The sequence below is a fragment of the Centroberyx gerrardi genome, chromosome 22 (genome assembly GCF_048128805.1).
Source record: "Centroberyx gerrardi isolate f3 chromosome 22, fCenGer3.hap1.cur.20231027, whole genome shotgun sequence".
In the NCBI taxonomy this organism is placed as follows: domain Eukaryota; kingdom Metazoa; phylum Chordata; class Actinopteri; order Beryciformes; family Berycidae; genus Centroberyx; species Centroberyx gerrardi.
Window position 1 is genome coordinate 2,347,376 of NC_136018.1, and position 20,834 is coordinate 2,368,209.

Sequence of the window (20,834 nt, forward strand, 5' to 3'; positions counted from 1 at the left end):
TTATGTAGTAGTCATATAGAGAATGTAAGCAGTCTGTTTGCAGGAGTCGATAAGATACTGTCAGTTTCTAAAAGAGTTTCCTGGAAAGAAATGCAAAAACATAAACTATTTATTGGAAAAATAATAGGCAGAGGTCAATTTGGTAACCCAAGTATAACATAGTTATTTGTTGAATTCCTTCCTCTAATTTCTAATTTTCTATATAACTACTGCATAATTTCATGGTTCTGTCTTTGAAACTCCAGAAGAAATTGGAGGAATTTACCAACTGCCAACTACCATTGAACACTTTCTCCGTTTTCCCTGTAATTAGAAACATAATTTCATGGTTCTTTCCAGGAAACTTCCTAAGAAATTAGCTGTTGCTTTGTAGGAAATTATTAGGAAATTGCGGACCCGGAAAAAATAAAGCGTTACAGCTACATTCCCCGAATCAGTGCTTTTGATTGGTTTTATGTTCACTGGCATGTAATTTATCCAATAAGAACGCTAACCCATTTGTTTTTTCGAAAGTAGAACAAATACATTAAAGGATGCATGAGGCCTATACTGTATATAGGCATTTGTCTACACACACACACACATACACACACATACACACCCACACGGTGCTACAAGCGTCGTCACAACGGCATTTTGCCAAAACAGCAAAAGCCAAATGAGTTTTACTCTTACAGCTTCAGCATGGTGAGATATCAGCTTCTTCACTAGATGTTTCTGTTGGATCTCTGCTCTGATTGGCTGCTTACTGCTCTGTGTTGGGAAAATGTGACTTTACTGTTTGTGTCAGTTACAGGCCACCGTAGATCAAGGGGACAAGAAGGGTGGGGGGGTTTTGCTAGAGAGCTCCATGCAGAAGAAACTCCCTGGAATGCAGTAAATTATTTTGGTCTGGACTCCAGCCAATTATATGCTGAAACATAGTCTGGTTACAGTAATTATATTATTCCACATGCAAATTTAAGAAAAAATACACTTCTGCTCACTTTAACATGTTCAATTCTGAAAGTTTGGTTTGTAAATTAGTAGTTAAGATTGATTAATCGATCAGCAAATCATCAGCTGCAGTCCTACTGGCACCTGTGTTTTGCTGTGCTTTCTGTTTTGTGTGTGTGTGTGTGTGTGTGTGTGTGTGTGTGTGCCCTTGGTGTTGGCTGACATTACAGGACCTACTCCTCTGACGCCCAGCCACAGTGCATTGTGGGTACATAAATGCCATGACTGACTATCTGTCAGCCAGTTGCCCGGAGCCACCCTCCAAAAGTTGCAAAACCTCAACTGCTGCTTGTTTGCCAGACAGTCTGTTCAGATCTGTGTGTGTGTGCGTGTGTGTGTGTGTGTGTGTAGGTGTGTGTGTGTGTGTGCGGGTACACTAACCATTAATTTATGAAACCATTTTGGTCATTATGAATAAAGGATTTACTGCGGTGGCTATGTGAGCGGAATGATGAGCGGTTATTTTCTGAATAACAAATCAATTTTGGAGGAGAGAGAGAGAGAAAGAGGGGGAGAGAGAGAGAGAGAGAGAGAGAGAGAGAGAGAGAGAGAGAACAGCATTCTGCCAACACTTGTCTCTCAGGCAGTTGGTCACTCTGCCATCAACATTACTGAAGAATTTAGTGCCACAGTAAAGCAGTACTTTAGTCTAAATTGAATATAATACTGAAGTTGTGTTTTCATGATTGTAAAACTGAAACTGCTGCGGTAACAGAGCCTGGAATCAGATTTGTTTTGACTCTCCCGGCCTCCTAAAGCTCTAACCTGCAGGATGACTTGTTACCAAACTCTGTCCTGTAAACAAGCTGCTTGTGAGTCATGTGACTTTTGTGTACAAGTCCTGGTTGCCGTGTAATTGGCCAGTGTGAAGCTTAACAAACTAAACAGAAAAATGCCACAAAGGAAACTGTTAATCTGCGGCTTGAGGCCGACCAGGGAAAACAAACAGTAGGTGTGATCGCAGCCTTCGGGCTCAGTCACATCTCAGTTCGCCCTTAGATCAGAGCGGCAAAAAGGGCCGCGCCTGCAAAGTGCGGTACAACTGCAAAACCCTGTTCAGTTTCCATGAGCAAAACAATAAATCAAATTTTTCTGTGGTTGTTTTGTATGCGTTCTAATAATTGATGTGAAATGTATATGGTGTAAATAATTTGACGTTACCTTTTCATGGCTGTCAAACAACAGCAGGATCATTAAAATGTTTTTTTCTCAAAGTCTCAAAATGCAACACGACTCCTTTTCTTGAAGGGAAGTTTGCACGGAGGTTTGCTAGCTTGTTAGCATTTTGTGACTTGCAGCTCTCTTTCTTCCTAAGAAATTAACCCGTTCCCTTTCTAGGAAATTATTAGGAAATTGCGGACCCGGAAAATAAAGCGTTAGCAATTTTCCTTTCAGAAGTCAACATGTCCAAATACATGAACTGTGCCTGAACGCAAAGAGGAGAAACTGCTTCACAAGTTTTTTGGTTTTTATTTTCCCTTTGCCTGGTTTTGAATGGAAGTGAATGACGCCATATGGACGCCATGTTCAGCTTGTCACCTGCCACACATTATAAATCACAATCCACCCTCTCTGAACCCAAAGTGGGAATTGAACTCCTACTTCACAGGTATATAAACACATTTTTTCCGTCCTTCCTTCGCTTCAATCGATTTCTCCATTTGTCCTTGTGTCCGGCTCATTCATCATACACGACATTCACCTCTTGTCTGTGTACAAGCTTTCATTTCTCTCTCTCTCTCTGTGGGGAGTTAAGCCGGCGGCCGGAGGGGACAATAAAACAAACATTCTCCACGGTCAGCTCTCTCTAACCGACTCATGACAGTTTAGAAAAAGGGGGCAACTTCAACAGAAGTCAAACCTGTAGCCCGCAGTTTATCATTTCAATGGAGAACACAGATCCAGGATTTGCAGAACCTTCATCCTCCTGTCGGATTTATGTATTTATCCTACGTTGCTGCTTCATTTATCATTTGTCTCCCAAACATCTGAAGTCACTCAGCAGAGACCAGCAGACAAGTGTTTAGCCAGAGATAAATAACAGGACCAATATTTTCAGAAATCAATCACCGAAGATCTGTCAGTATTAAAGCTACATCCACGCCTCAGTGTGTTTTAATCATTCTGCAGAGGGCCGAGTCTTTCCCCAGGTGACTGTTCCCCCCCCCCCCGCCCCCCCCCCCCCCCGGGTCCAACACTGCATATTCATAGCGTTCGGCTGTCTAAACTCTGCCTGAACTTAAAATTAAAGTCTTTTTTTATTAGGGCATGCATATAATCAGGGAGGGGAATTAGTAAAAATACGGGCAAAAAAGCTGTAGCTGCTTAGATGTTCTCCTCTTCTAGACACTTACGAGCTTCTTTTATGTATAAAAAAAACTGATTTGGTAGGAGTGAAAGTGGCTGGTGTAACTGGGAGTCAATCAGCCACTGTGGCCAAAGGGGGAATAAGTTAATTTTCTACCCTGCGTATATATAATATATTCCACTTATCAGCTGTAACTTTTGATGCCAAATGTCTGAATGTGTGTTCAGTCTTTTCCCGAAGGCAGAAAGCTGTGATAAAGGTTTCTCCTTGATCCAAAACTGAAAATCAACTGTCTATAACCTTCGGCTGTACTTAAAATAGGCAGAAAAAGTCCATCTATTCTTTAATTCCAAAATAAAAAAGGTATAAAACAAGTGAAAAGCTCTGTTGATGAGGTGAGAATGCAACTTGTTTCAGTAATGCTGTTGAATAAAAAACACATTATCTCAAAACAAGTGGGACGATCACAATATTGTCTCTTTAATCTTTAAACAAGTGGCACTTCATTTGAAAAAAGTGAAATGATCTAATGCCATCACAAAGATTTTTTTTCCACTTGTTTGAAGAAAAATAGGATTTTAGGGCTGAGTACTGGTGTTTCTATCCTTCGAACACATATTCCTCTTATCAACTATGAGTTTGAACTCCAAATATCTGAATATGTTTTTACTGCAGGATTCATCAGAGGGCTTCGGCTTTTACCAGAGGCAACAGAAATATTCACATCTGCTTTAATTCAAGCATTGGAAAGTGAATTTGTATGACTTTTACCCAACTTGGTTAAGTTGGGTAACAGGTAACATTAACAGTTGAGGCGATATTTGTAGTCATCCAAAACTGCTGCCTGCATCGTTTTGTGAAATCTGAACCTCAATATCTTTCTGTAGATATCCCTCCAAAGCTGCTTTACAATGAATTCTTACAATGCCTTAATATCATATTGTGAAAATTAGTGCTTGAGGGAGTTTACATGCACACTAAAAAAAACGATCATATCTCGAATAAGGCAATCCCCCAGATTATTCCAGTGTTCATGTAAACAGCTGAGTGTGATTTCCTTAATTGGATAAAAGCCTTTATCGCATTATGAGAAACCTGATCATCACAGCAGGTTTTTTGCCCAATCTTTCCTTTTTTTTTTTACAGAACAACGTCCCCGGAACATCTAACAGCATGGCGACCAGCAAGATTCACTTTTGGACTTTGTTAAAACTGTTTTGCAACCATAAGCAGGTCAGAGTAATGAGACACAGACGCCTGACCAGATGAAAATAAACTAAGTGCGGCGCCATGTTCAAGATCCAAAACAACAGGCAGGAAGGTTGAGTTTTACATCACTTCCTTAAAGGGTAACATCGGTATTTTTCAACCTGGACCCTATTTTCCCATCTTTTTGTGTCTAAGTGACTAAAGGGGACAACGATTTTTGAAATTGGTCCAGTATTGAGCGAGATCGCTTCAGCCGGACCCTACAGAGAATGTAGAATGAAACGTTTTTCTTTACCTTTCGCTTGATCCGGTCTGTGTGTAACCAAGTCTCGCTCAAGTCTCGCGAGAGTTGAGTTGTTGCAGGAAGTCAACTGTTCTCTGTAGGGTCCTTTCCATAATGTTGTCAGACACTTATAATAACAATCTGAGCCTGTCAGTGGCAAAAACACTGAACACTTTTAGTGGACGTACATTGACGGTGCGATTTGCCCCGTCGGATTACATCGCAGCTCGTTTCACGGCTGCCGGCTGACGCGATCTCGCTCAATACTGGACCAGTTTCAAAAATTGTTGTCCCCTTTAGTCACTTAGACACAAAAAGATGGGAAAATAGGGTCCAGGTTGAAAAATACCAAAGTTACCCTTTAAGGGTCTTTTGAACTCTGGTAGTACCTTGGGATGTGTTTCTTCCTCCATGATAAAACCTCAAAATCAGTGATTCTGTGATCTGTTGCTCCGGTAGAGCAGACCGGAGAATTGTGTTTTTTTTCTCTCTCCATTCACTGCCATTGCCTGGAGGAACAGTCTGAAAATCACTTCTAGCACATAAAGGAACGCCGACAAAGCAGATTCTGACTATATATAAAACTAAACTAACTTCTGCTGACATTTTTTATAAAGTGAATCGTTCTTTGTTTAGGTTCACGTCGAACTTGACGTCTGTGAAATGCATGCTGGGTAACTTCATGTGTGGTCCGGCGTAAATGAGGTGAGTCAGAGTCTGTAAATGACATCTAGAGACGCAGCCGCGACTCCGCTCGGCTCTGGTTCAGCTCAGCCGCGGATTAAAAGACGAGATCTGCAGACGATCAGTTAAGATCAGACTAAGCTGCTGCCCTTTCCCCATCACCCGCCCCTCCGCTCCATCCATCACGCAACACTTTCAGCTGCAAACGTCTGGATGTGTTTTAATCCTTCTGCTGAGGGTTTGGACAGAGAGCTGCGGCAAATGTTTCTCCCTGGTCAAATACTGAATAGGTCTAAACTCTGGCTGAACTTGCAATATAGCCTGTTTCAAGCAGCCGCACATACTGTATATTATATATTATAAACTGTAACATTTAACTCCAAAAATCAGTTTTTCCCAGAAGACATAAAGATAAACATTGCTGTCTGGTCAAATGTCTCCATCGCTTTGAATCATTTAAACTCTGACTGAATTTAAAATAGTCTGCTTCTACCAACCACACATATATTCCAATTATCAATTATAACTGTTAAAGCTGCACTAGGCAAGATTTTTCTGTAAAAATCAGCTTAAATCAGGAATTAGGACTCACCGGCGTTAGATCTTTTCCTCTCTCATCTCTCTGGTTTCTCTTGGTATAAAGCATCACAGACCGGCCGGGTTGGTAAACAGTTTACTGACCTCATCTTACAGGAATTCTGGGTAATGAAGTTTTTAATGTAGGAGGCTGCCTATAGTGCAGCTCTAACTCCAAATACCTGAATGTGTTTTTATCATTCCAGGAAGGGACAAGGGTTTTCCCAGAGGCAACAGGAAGGAACAGAACATATTTCTCTCTGGTTAAATCATCTGTGTCCAGACTTGGGACTCGACTTGACTTGGGTTCTGGTGACTTGGGACTTGACTCTCACTTGTACTTTGATGACTTGAAAAGGTTTCTAAAGTCTTGACTTGAGATCTTGTGTTTGTGTAAATGACTTAGATTGAAAGTGATGAGATTTGTTCCAGCAGACGACTGAATTTAAATTCTGTTTTCTGAATTTGTATGGAATGATTGAATTTATTGAAGTTGAAACTGATTATAGAAATCAAACTCATGATGCTCTTACCAAGTTTTTATCCTATTAAAACCATATTGCATTGAAAAGTCCTAGATATTTAGTTTTCTTTAAGATATTAAATTGATACTGGACTCTTGATTTGTTCTGACTTGACTTGCTGTTCTACATTTAGACTTGAGACTTGACATTAATGACTTGGACTTGACTTGGTAATCTACATCTGAGACTTGTGCCTCAAGACTTGAGACTGACTTGGGACTCGAGCAAAGTTGACTTGGTCACAAGACATCAAATAAGGTATGGAGCTTTAAATGCAGAGGGACATAATATTCCTTCCAGCAGTCCATTTATCAGGCAGGATGCTCCACTATATATTTAAACTGTATTTTTACTATTCCGTGGAAAGTCTTTATCCTTGGGGAACATAACCAGGGGGACGATGTTTCTATAAAAAAGGTCAGATTTGGAGATAGAAGAGTTCCTGCAGGAGAGCGGCGACTTGTTCTGTCAAACTTTAACATCCGAACGCTGTGTTTTTATCGCTCCTTTGGGACAAGAGCTAAGTCTTTCTGCCAGAGGGGACGGAGGCGTAATATTTCTCCTCACCCTCAGGTCAGGCTGCATGTCCGCCGCTCTTTTTTATATCCTCCGTACATCTGCACATCTGCTGCGGCTGCACTCCGCTTCTAACCCAAATTCATTTTGTTTCTGTGACTTTGGCGTCTGGATGTCCTGAATATCGGCAGTTTTTTCCCCCTATCAACCTTACAACCTCACTACGAAACCAAACCCCTTAAGTTTATCCCTGAAATGTCCTTAATTTCTCCATTACATAAACATTAATAATCTATTAAAGATAGCATAGCTTTAAAAAGGTAAAGGTTAGTATCATGCGTTTTTAAGGGATTTTTTCATGGGTTGATCACACTAGTAAGGGCTTTTTTATGCCTTGTGTGCAGGTTTACAGGGTTAATAACGAGTTATTAATGGAAAGTTCCTGTCTCACTCAATTTTTCATTATATTAGAAAATAAGAAATCAAAAATTAAGGAGGTTTCAGTGGGGTCTCCTCCATTAATAACTCCCTTAACTTATTTTAAGGGGATTTAGCATGAATTAAAGGGTGAATGAATGTAAATTAATGAAAATGTAAGGTTATTTTAAGGGATTAGTGATTCGTAGTGACTTTGTGTCAAACGTGACTTTTGTGGTCGTTTTTTTTAGAAGAATAAGTATTTTCCAGGACAGAGAGGATTAACATTTTTTAGTTCTTTTCATCCCTTTCCTATCAACCTTACATCCTATTTGCATTCATGACACAGTGAGGAGTTTTGGATAAAAAGGTGCCACCAAGCAGCATATATCCTTTCAACCTTCACCGTCCGAACAGTGTTTTTACCGGTCCTTTGTATATCTGACTCTTTCAAAGGTGCGTTCAGCCTTTCCTCTTTTCCATTTTCTACTGTAAATCTGTTCGCCCTTCTGCCAAGGTAAAAAGCCTTTTTATTGAAGCAGCAGAAAAACAGCATATCGCAAAAACCACGAATCTACAAAAAAGGTAATTTTTTCCGGAACAAAGAAATGAACGCTTCTCATTTTCTCTTTGACATCCATGTATCTCTGGAAGCATGCAGCAGGTTTTCAACAGGTTTCAAGGGCCCAAGGGTTGTAAAACTCGAGTCAAAACATTAAAGACCGTGTAAACTTTCAGTTCGAGTCAGAAGAAAAACACCAAGCGTGTCGTCGGGGGGGGGGGGGGGGGGGGGGGGCGTTTACCCGGCGGCAGTGTCAACCTTCGACGTCTAAACGGCGTGTTTATGTCGTTCTGCGAGACAGGAGCGGAGTCTTTGTGCCGGAGGAGACGGAGAGGCGGTAACGCTGCCGGTCCTGTCAGGTCAAAGTGCCACAGCGCTGTCACGGGAAAATGTGGGTGTGTTTGTTTTGAGTGTCAGGACCTCTCACAACCTTTCCAACCCCATTATGAGCAGCTGTCAGTCCGCCTGTCTGCCAGTGTATTTGACTTAAGTGTCTGTCTGTGTACTGACTCTCCGTCTGTCGCTCTGTTGTGTTTGGCCATTTGCATTTAAAGAAACAATAAGTAAGGTTTTTACCGCCACAAAGCATAAAACGACCATAATATATCTGTGGAGGATTGATAGGATTGTTGATCAATACCAATGACTCATCAATTACTTGACCAGCTGCTGTTTCTGGCTTTCAAAACTCACTTTCCGGGCCGTACTCTGCTGTGGAGCAAAAACTCAGCCCCCACTGGCATTCCTCCAAAATGTGACTTTATTGTTTGTGTCAATTACGGGCTGCTGTAGCTCAAGGGGATGGAGGGATGGAGGGGTAGAGGGGGTGGAGGGGTAAAGGGGATGGAGGGATGGAGGGGTAGAGGGGGTGGAGGGGTGGAGGGGTAAAGGGGATGGAGGGGTGGAGGGGTAAAGGGGTGGAGGGGTATATACCAGAGACTTGGCCAATGCTGATTATCAATATGCGTTCTTGTGCATTCTTGTGTCCTCCATGACACTTTTTATGTAATATCTAACTGCTGAAACACGATTCCAAAACAAAAGAACGACAGGATGGAGGAGGGATAGAAAACCTGGAAGTTTCCTTGCCAAACTGAAAATATCGAGGATGCATCGGACGGTGACTTGACCTACGAGAACGAATTGAAAGCCCCAAGATTCATTGCGACAACCGCGAGCGGCGCTGCAGTCTGCAGTACAGCTTAGAAAACTAACAGCTGTGTGTCTTCATTAATCAGCGCGCGATGTGAAGCTCACAGTCCATCTGAAACTGTCTGGAAGCTTCTCTGTTCACTTGAGATGAGAAGATCGTTCTCCACAAGACGACTTGGGAAGAACTTTCTCCACAAGGACACAAGTGTCGACTTGGCGTTCTTGGATTTGATAATCAGCCCAGGAGTTGGATTGGCCAAAGTTTTAAAAAAAATAGTTCCACAGTGTTCTGGGTAACAGGGGGTGGAGTTATGCAGTTGGATGTAGGGTGGCATGCTGGGTAATTATTATAAAAGTGTGTCAAATGAGTTTAGATCTTCATTGTTTGGGTAGATGTTGTCAGATGTTTTGTCAGTTGAGCACATGATGTCAAGTCATATCTAGTTAGATGGGGTTGAAAAATGAACACATATTTGTGTTGGTTGTGTGTTTTGATGCCTTGGCCAAGGAGGAGCAGCAATGCGGGCGATAAGTTGATTTTCTGCTTGGTTCTGTGTATATTGGACCATCAATAGCAGTTAGTAAAAGAGCTGAAGACTTCAAGTCAGTACTGTTCTCCTCCGCAGAGACAAACAGAAACAGAGTTAAGGACTGTAATAATTTAATAAATACGTTTTAAAGAGGACAAATGTAAGTTAGATTGATGAAGGACTGTTCTCCTCCAGAGGAACAGCAGAGACACACAGACACAGAGTTGGGCTCTAGACAGACTTGCTGTTCCCCCTGTGTGTTCGTGGGAAGGGACAAACCAGGCCGTATAAAAAGATGGAGGTAGGCCATAAAAAGAACGAGTCAGGCTATAAATAGTCGGAGGAATCCCAGAGACATGCTGAGGCGGGTTTAGGCCGTACATAGACCGAGACGGGCCGTAAAAACACAGAGTTAGACCATAAATAGACCGAGGATCAGCAGAGACGCACGGATAAAGGGTTTTGTGTCGTTTCTGCTTCAGCAGGAACAAAGTCTGCACTCACACTGTGAACATCCTAAATATTGATACTACACAACACTGTAAAGGCAGGGGCTGTAGCTGATTGGTTGCTGAATGAAAATAAGTGATCTGATTGGTCTGATGTACATGTGCCAGCAGAAAAAAGACTGATAAAAACTCACATTGTGCACCGACAAAAATACACAGATTGGAGTTTTAGTTCTACAAACATTTGCTGCTCTGGAGGCAGAAATAATCTGATTGGTTGAGTTGAACCTCAGTGGGCGGAGCCAAAGAGACGCAGACATTTTGTGTGTTAGTACTTTTTTTTTTTTAAGACAGTAAAAAAAAGTATGCTACGAAATGCTGTAAAATAAAAGAAACAAAACAACAAATATCACACACTCTGCTATAATAAAGAGAAGACTGGTGCTAAAAACTCCAATAACACCCTTAGCTAAAATCAACTCGGTAAAATTCAGAAACCATTTTGGACTCCCAACAAACACATTATCAATACTACCGCAGCATAATGAGAACAATAAGTTATGTGTTAAATTCCCATCTTGTGAAAGTGAGTTCTCAGTTGTGTATTTGAAGAAGATCCAGAGTTTGATAATCGTACTTCATCAAGCAAGTTGCTCCAATTTTTAGGAGCCCAAGAGGAAAAATGAGATCTGTAGAGCGAAGAGTAAAGATTTCACTTTCACATTTAATGAGGAAAAAAGCTTGTTCCCGTCTTGAGACCTTTAGCAGAAAACCGAAAAGTTATTTAAAGCTGCGCTAGGCGGCTTTGCACGTCGGCAGCTCCAAATGGCAACGAGAGGAAACTTCAATACCCAGAATTCCTGTGCGGTATGAGGTCAGTAAACGTTACACCAGCTCGCTCATGTTTACCAATCAGCTGGTCTGTGATGCTTTATACCAAAGGATAAACCAAAGAGACAGAAAAGAGGAGAAGATCTAACGTCCATCTTTCTCTGCTGCTGGTCAGGAGACAGTTTGGATTTCAATCTGAAGTTTTGATTTGTCGCTTTCTGTGTGGAGCGGAAGATTTCCCACCAGACCAAACCTGACACCAGAATTTAATTTTTGGCAAATACGACGAATCTACGGCATCTCAATCAGCGGGGATGCAACGCTTTTCTCTGTTGAAGCCCCACTTGGTGATTTCGGCCAATAAGACGGCTGGATTTCTACATAAAAAATCTCGTCTAGCGCAGCTTTAAGTTCAGTCAGAGTTGAACGAGTTAACGTGTTCGCTAGAGACAAATGAGAACCAGCCAAAGTTTCCCAAGAGTGTATTTTTACCCGAGTCCCATGACATCATCATCCTATACATAGCGGCCATATTAACGACCATTTTGAGAGTCTCCGTGTCTGTTAGTTTTATATGCTGCTGCCCACTGCTGAGTATGTTACACTTCATTTTCTTTGTTGACATTACTGGACTGACCGGTCTGCTGATTTAACTGTGAATATAGTTTTCCAGTGTTGTTGCGAGCGTAGTTTAGCCTGCGCTGGCCTCGCTCACTGAACTTTCCTCAAGACAGATGATGTTTTGTTTTGCATTTGAGGTTAAGAAATGAGGTGTTGTATTGCAGCTGGCGAAGATCTGTCACCAACACCGTCCCCTGGTGTTGTAGATTGGGTTTCTGCTGCTGGGAACAGCATCAGGCCTTTATTGCTGCGAGGATAAACTTTAAATTTTAATCTCTGTGTGCAGTCACCATCCAGTTATTGAACATATTATGATCTGCAGGGGATTAATTAAGGCTTTTTAAAGGCATTTGTGCTTCATATAATAGTATACAGTGAAGAAGGAAAGGAGAGAGAGAGGGGGGATGACACACTGTGGACCAAAGCTCATATCACTGCTGTCACAGAAAATAAAAAAGTAAATACAATTTTGATGTTTCTCTTTCTCAAACTGAAGGTTTACATGGTCATTTATGTGGTCCTGGTCTTGAAACCTGTTCAGATCCCCCTATTTCATCTCATAAATACACTTAATTCCTGAAAAACATACTTTGTGTAGATATGCTGATATGTGCTTTAACCTGACAACATCGATATGCTCTTTTATTCCTCTATTGGTTTTCTTTTGGGATGAAATGTTTTAATAAGCCACTTGGGTTTTCTTTGCCTCTCCTCACCTCTATTTCTTCCTTCTTCACCTCCCTTTCTAAGTATTTTATTATTTATATGTATTTGCAAATAAACAACACACAAACCTAAACCTGTAACTCAACCCATCGGCTTTTTACGCAGCTCGCAGCTACAAGCACCGAGCTGAAACGCCGTTTCAACACACGCCTGCTAAAAACGCTGTGTAATCCGCTGGTTCAAAGGCAGATTTATCGGTCTGAGAATGGAGGGATGAGGCCACAGGAAGGAGGAGAAGAAGAGGGGAGGATTGACAGAGTTTTGCTCAGGTTACCACAACACCTGAAGCAGTTAAGACAAGCCTGAACCAGGCCGCTGAGCTTCATTCAGAGAAGAAATCCCAACAGTAATCGCTGCAGTGAGAGGAGGATTACCTGTCAGAGAATCCAAAATAATCTTCCTGGTAGAGTCTTTGCATTCGTAAATAAATAAGAAAAGAGACTTGACCGTGCAAATAGTTTTGGTAGAAGTCCTTCATGCATTCATCCTGCATCTGTCTTGCATTAGTGCTGCAGAAAATTGTCCTGACTGTTATGCAGTAGGACCAAATTAGTTTATTGTAAAATAAAACTGGCTTTCAACCAACTTGTTACTAGAAAATTCCTCTTAACTTCCAGCAGCTGAAAGCAGGGAGTGGAGGTGGATGGAGCTAAAGCAGAGTATGACTTCAGCCAGCATGCACTATTTGTTGACTTTGGATCCCTGTATTTACTTTGGATTTCATTAGTTACTTTGGATCTGTCTAAGAGGTTTAGAGCACAAGGGATAGTTACATCAAATCCTGTGTGCTGGAAAATGGATTTCTCTCTTAATCGCTGTGTGATTATTTCTGAGGAGGTTGCTGCTGCTCCTAGGTTACTTCTACTGCAGGGGAAAGAAATGATGATATCAATAGTGATAGAAGCCTAAGATAGAAGCCTAAGTGCTGCTCGTTGCCATGTTTTATGTTGACATCAAAATATTCCAACAACCCTCTGCAAGTCTGAGTTTGCTCAGACGGCAAAAATCAAAAGTGAAAAGAGTTTCCATGCCACAGAAACATGGGAGGAAACCAGTAACACAGATTGGAGTTTAGTTTTAGTTCTACAAACATTTCTCGGAGCAGAGCTGCTCTGGAGGCAGAAATAATCTTGATTGGTTGAGTAAAACCTCAATGGGCAGAGCCAAAGAACCACAGTTTTTTTGAAGCGCAAACTAGCTAACAGCAAACTTGAATGGCAAATTATACTGCGGTCAGAATATAAATAAAAATATAAATGGCAGTGACATTTTTTCATTCATTCATGTCCATGGCATCATGATGCTGAAGGTCAGCTAGCTAACTAGCTAACCTAGATAACTTAATATGGTAGACTGTATTTTTTCAGTTAGCAGCAGAGCGCTAGGCTTCATAATATTAGCTTCCTCCTCTCTTACCTCTTGTCTTTTTCACTGAGCTTCATGCCTTGTGAACACCATGGTGGTAACGACATAAAGGTCATGGGTCGGAGGCTTGCACATGCCCAGTAGGGTAGGTTTCACCGTTCTCCTATATTTTTTGCGTATCAGTGTGGACGGGAAACTTTTAGAAAACGGCATGGAAACGCTAGTGTGGACGAAAACGCTGTTCTCAAATTTACCTGGCTTAGTGCGGACATGGCCTCAGTCTAATGTTACTTAACCAGAAAATCTGTGGTTCTTAAGCTCCGCCCACTGAGGTTGGTTGAACTCAACCAATGAAATTATTTCTGCCTCCAGGAAATGTCTGTAGAAGAACTAAAGCTACAATCTTCCATCTCATATTTCTCATGAAGAGTAACCCGGGTCATTCTGACCGAGTTCTGACTTTACGTGCATCGACACAAACCGGATTACTTGAGTAACCGGGTTAAGAAGGGAATTCTCCAAACATAACCAACGTATGCAGAGAAAGAGAGAAGGAAAAGAGCGGTAGAGGAAGAGAGAGAAAGTGTGTAATGGTTGGAGAGTGGGACACAGGACGGGTAATTGAGCTGTCTCAGTTAAACGGATGGTGGGATGGTTTGATGATCCTGAAGCTGCTGCCCACTGCAACTTTACTGACCGGAGCAAATCTAATGGAGAGAAAAACGAGAGAGAGAAAAGAGAGAAACCGCAGGGCGAGAGGAATGAGAAAGAGAGAGAGACAGGCAAAGGAAGGAGGGATGAAGAAAGTGAAGAAAAACAGAGGAGGCAAGGGCAGAGGAAGGAGAGAAAAGGGGAGATAGGGAAAGAGACAGAGAACGAGGGAGAAATAGAGATAAGAGGAGAAAGTAGGGAGAGGGGAAATGGAGAGAAAAGATAAGAGGGAAGGGGAGGAGAGAATAAGAGAGGTGGAGGAGGAGAGAATGAGGGAGCGATAAACTTGGAGAGAGAGGAAAAGGAGATAGAGAACGAGGGAGAAAGAGAGATAAGAGGAGAAAGAGACAGAACGAGGGATAAAGACAAGAGGCAGATAAGATGAGAAAGTAGGGAGAGAGGAAATGGAGAGAAAAGATAAGAGGTAAAGGAGAGGTGGAAGAGCAGAGAATGAGGGAGTGATACACTTGGAGAGAGAGATGGAAAGAGGAGAGAATAAGAAAAAGGAGGGAGACAGAAGATGGAGAAAGAGGAGCAAGAGAGAGAAGAGAGGATGGAGGAGGACAGGGCAGAGAGAGGAGAGAATAAGAGAAAGAAAAGGAGAGAGATAGGAGAGAAAGAGGGAGAGAGATAAACTTGAAGAAAGAGAGATGGAAATAGAGAGAAGAGAAAGAGGGAGAGATATATTTGGTGAAAGAGAGATAGAAATAGAGAGGAGAAGGAGGGAGAGAGATACACTTGGAGAAACAGATAGAAATAGAGAGAAGGGGAAAGGAGAGAGAAGGAAGAAGGGATTTAAAAAGTGAAGAAAGCAACTGAGAGGAGGAGGTTGGGCAAGAGAGGAGAGAATAAGAAGAAAAAGAAGAGAGAGAAAGAGAGAAACTTGGAGAAAGAGAGATGGAAATAGAGAAGAGAAAGAGGGAGGGAGAGGAAGAAGAAGCAAGAAGGACTTTAAAAGGTGAAGAAAGCAACTGAGAGGAGGTTGGGCAAGAGAGGAGAGAATAAGAGAAAGAAAAAAGAGAGAGAGAAAGAGAGAGAGAGAATGAGGGAGAGAGATAAAACTGGAGAAAGAGAGATGGAAATAGAAAGAAAGAAACAAGGGGAAAGAAGAAGAAGCAAGAAGGACTTTAAAAAGTGAAGAAAGCAACTGAGAGGAGGAGGTTGGGCAAGAGAGGAGAGAATAAGAAGAGAGACAGAGAGAGAGAGAGACAAAGAGAGAGAGAGACAGAGAGAGAGAGAGATAGAGAGAGACAGAGGGAGAGAGAGAGAGACAAAGAGAGAGAGAGAGAGACAAAGCGAGAGAGAGAGACAGAGAGAGAGAGAGAGAGAGACAGAGAGAGAGAGAGACAAAGAGAGAGAGAGACAGAGAGAGAGACAGAGAGAGAGACAAAGAGAGAGAGAGACAGAGAGAGAGAGACAGAGAGAGAGACAAAGAGAGAGAGAGAGAGACAGAGAGAGGGAGACAAAGAGAGAGAGAGAGAGAGAAACAAAGAGAGAGAGAGAGAGAGAGAGAGAGACAGAGAGAGAGAGACAGAGAGAGAGAGAGAGAGAGAGAGAGAGAGAGACAGAGAGAGAGAGAGAGAGACAGAGAGAGACAGACAGAGAGAGAGAGACAGAGAGAGAGAGAGAGAGAGAGAGAGAGACAGAGAGGGAGAGACAGACAGAGAGAGAGAGACAGAGAGAGCGAGTCTTCCTCCCAGTGTTTATCCCGGTCCATCAGTAGATGTTGGAGTGGATCAGACGGCAGACCATTAAGAGCTATTGACCTCTGCCACTTTATCTCCGCCTGCCTGCCTAATAACCGGCCTATTTACTGTAACCGCCTGACTGCACACCCATGATGCAACGCTGCGTCCGGCAGGACGCGCAGACACAGTCAATGAGAGCAGGCAGTTTGTCCTCAGGATAATGAATAGGCTGGGGAGAGGAGAGAGAGAGAGAGAGAGAGAGGGAGAGAGAGAGCTTTAAAGCTGCCGGTGATGCTGGGAGATAGTCCCGGCCCGGCCTCGCGGAGACGATGAGGCGGTGAGAGGCGGTAATTAGGCTTCAGGAGACACTCTGCTGTTGTGTGGCTGTCAGTGACGCTGCAGATAGCGCAGGGCAGGTATCACCAACACACACCTGACAGGAAGTCATTAGCGCTTAGAGAAACACACACTGGTGTTTGGGCTGTTAGTAATGCTGCAGATAGAGCAGTGGCTGTTTACACTCGCACAACAATGAGATTAACGCTAATAGCCTAAGACAGTGATTCTCAACCTTTTTCATATCATGGACCACTAATTTGATGAGTTTTTCGGACCTAAATCTGAGAATATTTTTATTGTCGGATATGATTTTGTCCAGAATCCCATGACTAGCTGTATTGTAGGTAGAGAGATAACAGAGAAACTATGATCAAAACAGTCATTCTTCTACATTCTCTTCTTGTAAATTAAATAATGCTAAAGTTTAACAATTCATCAATTTACTGGGGACCCTCTGGAGCCCCCTCAAGGACCCCTGGTGGTCCCCGGACCCCTACGTTGAGAACCACTGGCCTAAGACAATAGTGTGATTAAGCTGTTAACATGATTTCATAAAGTGGCACTTCCCCTAATAATCCAGTTTACATCCGTCCGCTCCGTCACCAAATACACAAGAGACACAAAGACACGTGTTTGAGGTGAAATCACATGTCATTAAAATCACACTTAAGGGAGAAATAAACAGGTTTTTTTTACTGTCTCGTAGCACAAAATTGACGGGGTTGGTGTTATAAAGCGAGCGAGCGGCATCACAACACATTTCAGCTACAGAGTCTAAAAAGTCTCGTTCTCAAGCCAAAAAAGTCAAATGTCACTTGTAGGCCACCGTACCTCAAGTCCAGTAGAGGATTATAGATTACTGAATGCCCCTTTTAAGATGCTTCCAAGTTAAAATAGACATTTGGTGTGGTCTATACAGGTCAAAGTCATAAACACACACACACACACACATTTACCTGATGATTCTACATCTTTTTAGGTGTTTATCACTCTTATCCAATCTAATCTTCTAAGATAAATTAAAATAATCTATAAGTAGTATCATTATTCCACTATTTTTTTGACTTTGTTGTTTATCTACTATTATCTACTATTTGTCTTACTCCGAATAAGAGCATAATCACAATAATCCAGTATGGAGTTCACATGGATCCTGCCTCATTCGCATTGTTGTCTAAATCGCATTCAAATCAATTTTTTTTGTGTACATAAACATCACAATATATTTACCCTTGGAAATACACAGAATCTTGTTTGGACTTTTGCACCAACCAAAGTGGGAGTTACAGTAATGTCACAAATACTAAAGCATGCACGTGCACAACAGACACATACACACACACACACACACACACACACACACATTAACCGACTGAAAGCATACATACACACACACACAATTATATGCATCTATAATTAGTAACATAGTGGTAAATAAAAACGTGGGTAAACTATGATCTCCAGTTGATCATTATAAGGCATCGCAACCACCAATAGAAACAAAAATCTTATATTATACTTCCAGAACAACATTAATTTACGCTTTTATCCCCTTAAAAGACTCGATCCTCATGTAACTATCATCAGTTTGACACTGTTCACTATGATGTATACGGAAAGATTTCAGCCCTAAAGATTTATGTGAGCGTAGAAAGGTGAAGACACTTTGTTCCCGACAATAAAACACTGGATAAACTGGGTCTAAGTGGGTTTACCTTCCACTACATCCCTGTTTATATTCATTTAGTTGCATAACCCATGTCTCAGTTAAAATTCCCTCTTTAACCTGTCTCCTCCACATCATCTATATCTCCTCTTCATGACTGAAGTGGGTTTAATAGGTGAAATCAGTGACGGCCCGTAGTTTTCACCCCTCACACACACACACACACACACACACACACACACACACAGCCGTTCACCAGTCGCTCCGAATCTGAAATTTCTGGACTCACCAGTCGCTGCAGGATCCTCTTGCTCTTGTCGTCGGTGCAGTAGTCGGACAGGATGGTCCTGTGGACAAACACCAGGCCGTTCAGGAACAGCCAGGAGCCGAACCAGAGCAGAGCGAAGACCAGGGTCCCGCGCCGAGACCACAGCCTGAGGCCAAGCCACCTGAGCAGGCACAGGCCGCCGCCGCCGCCGCCGCCGCGACCCCCTGCTCCCACGCCTAATCCTCCAGGGACCATGGTGGGGGTCAAAGGCCGTCCACAAGTGAGCGCAGTCTGCCCGAAAGTTAGGGTGGACTGACAAAAAGTGGAAGTAGTCCTCGAAAAAGCTGTGGTCGTCTGCCAAAAAGTGGAAGTAGTCCTCGAAATAGTTGTGGTAAACTGCTAAAAAGTGGTTTTCTTCCACTAAAAACAGATAGTGACTTTAGGGCTTGTATGTAACTCTAGTACAGTGATTATTAAGCGTTTGGCGTAGCAGTTAACTTCTTTTGGCAAAATAAAAAAAATTAAAGGCACACCAAATTTATTATTAGTTGAAAATGTTGACAAAATCCCTTTCAAAATATTACAGAAGGGCCAGAAAACACAATAAACCACTGAAACTGAGTCAGATTTCATTCATTCAGAGGGAAAATTGTGAGTTTATTTAATTTAGTTTAAAATTAAAACTGACAATGAGTAGCCTGGGTCAATATTTATAGTCTAATATGGTAAATCTATTGCAGTTAATTTACTGTGTTTGCAAAATTTAGCGACTATAGTAAAGTAAATTTGTATTCTAATGTAAGTAGTGTAATGTAGTTTCTTTAGTCTAAAGTGGGACTGGGTGCGCGGGCGGTGATGCTTCCCATGATGCTCTGCAGTCAGTTACGGTCGCAATTAGGAAACTAGCAAGAAAACCGCTATGATCCATGATGCTCAGATCCAAACACCGGGCTCATCTGAAGCCTCACATATGGAAAACATCCATACATTTTTGCATGATTTTTATGACGATGCCGCAGCTTTGTCCCTCCCCGACTCTGTAAGCCTCTCAGCCTCCTGACTGTCAGTAAACAAAGATAACGCTGAAGGGGATTGGACTGACCGCTCTCCTCGCCTTAAAAAAAAAATAGAAAAGTCTATGAGTTTAGTGGGCAGATAAAACTCTGACGCCAACCCAGAAAAACAAAAACAACTGAAGAAGAGTACAATCCATAATCAGAGAATTAGACCGACGCATTCCAGACCCGACAAGTCGACTGGTCCTTTGTAGCGTTTCCACAAGAGATACTCGGATGTTTTGTTTTCTTGCAGCATGCATTATTGAGAGTCTGGTCCTTTGTATCCAACTTTATTTTTGTTTTTCCACAGCACGTCAATAAAAGTTGAGTAACCCGGAAACAACCCGAAACCAGTTCAGTTACTGTCGGAAAGCGTGATGTGGGAGTCTTGGCTCTGTTACAGTCCGCTGTGGCATCTCACCACATCCACACACACACACACACACACACACACTCAAAAACACAGCAGGGCGCACACACACATGCACACTCTCTTGCAGTATCTCTGCCTTTCATACACAAACACACACTATCTCTCTCTCTCAAGTACACAAACACACTCTCACATACAAACTCTCTCACATACACACACACACATTCCCCTGCACCAAAAACACACACTGTCTCTGCAGCACACACACACACACACTATCTCTCTCACACACACACACACACTCACAGCAGGACCTCTGCTTCCCTTCAGCGCTCAGCAGTGAGTGTGTTGTCCTTGTGTCAACTCCTCGTGGCGTCCGGCGTTCCTGCGGCCGCCGGGCCAGGCTCGCGGTCGAACGGAGACGAGCTGTGGCCGGAAATCAGCTCCGAAACACGCAAGAGAAGAGAGACTTGGTGTCGGAAAAATGAAAGCCAGTAATATCCGAAAAGATCCTGGGTGATTTAGAGGAGGCAACGTCAGGGAAAGAGTTCTGTGATGCTGGAAAATGTCCTTGATATCTGGAAAAGGTTTCTTTTAAAGACAGAGCTTAAAAGAAAATGGGGTACTTGATATGCAAAAAAAGGTTCCTTGATGTCAGAAGAGGTGCCTCCAAAGAAAAATAGTTTTTGAATATCAGAAAAATAGCGCCTTGATATCCGAAAAAGACGTCTTGATTACTGGAAAAAGAAATCTTTGATGTTTGATGATGAGATCTTCGATGTCAAGCGATGTCAGACCTTTTCGATTTTTACCCAGACTTATTTTTTAGCCGTTTGCTTTTTAAAACGCCCTGTCAGAAACGCCTTATCACCCCAAATAATCACAACACTTAATCCGAAACTTGTACAGCGGTGATTACTTCAATTTAGGTATCTAAACACCTCCAAATTTATCTTCATAACTGCTGCTTATTATGGAACTG

At 42.2% G+C, this 20,834-nt stretch overlaps 1 protein-coding gene across 1 annotated transcript in view; it reads right to left on the bottom strand.

Annotated features, from left to right (window-relative positions):
• Positions 1-20,314, bottom strand: part of dipk1c (divergent protein kinase domain 1C) — a 68,646-nt gene extending 48,332 nt beyond the window's left edge. The window contains exon 1 of the mRNA XM_078291354.1: positions 18,443-20,314. Coding sequence (XP_078147480.1) covers positions 18,443-18,676 — 234 coding nt within the window. The 5' untranslated portion in view covers positions 18,677-20,314. The remainder of the gene's footprint in view (positions 1-18,442) is intronic.
• Between the last annotated feature and the right edge of the window lie 520 nt (positions 20,315-20,834).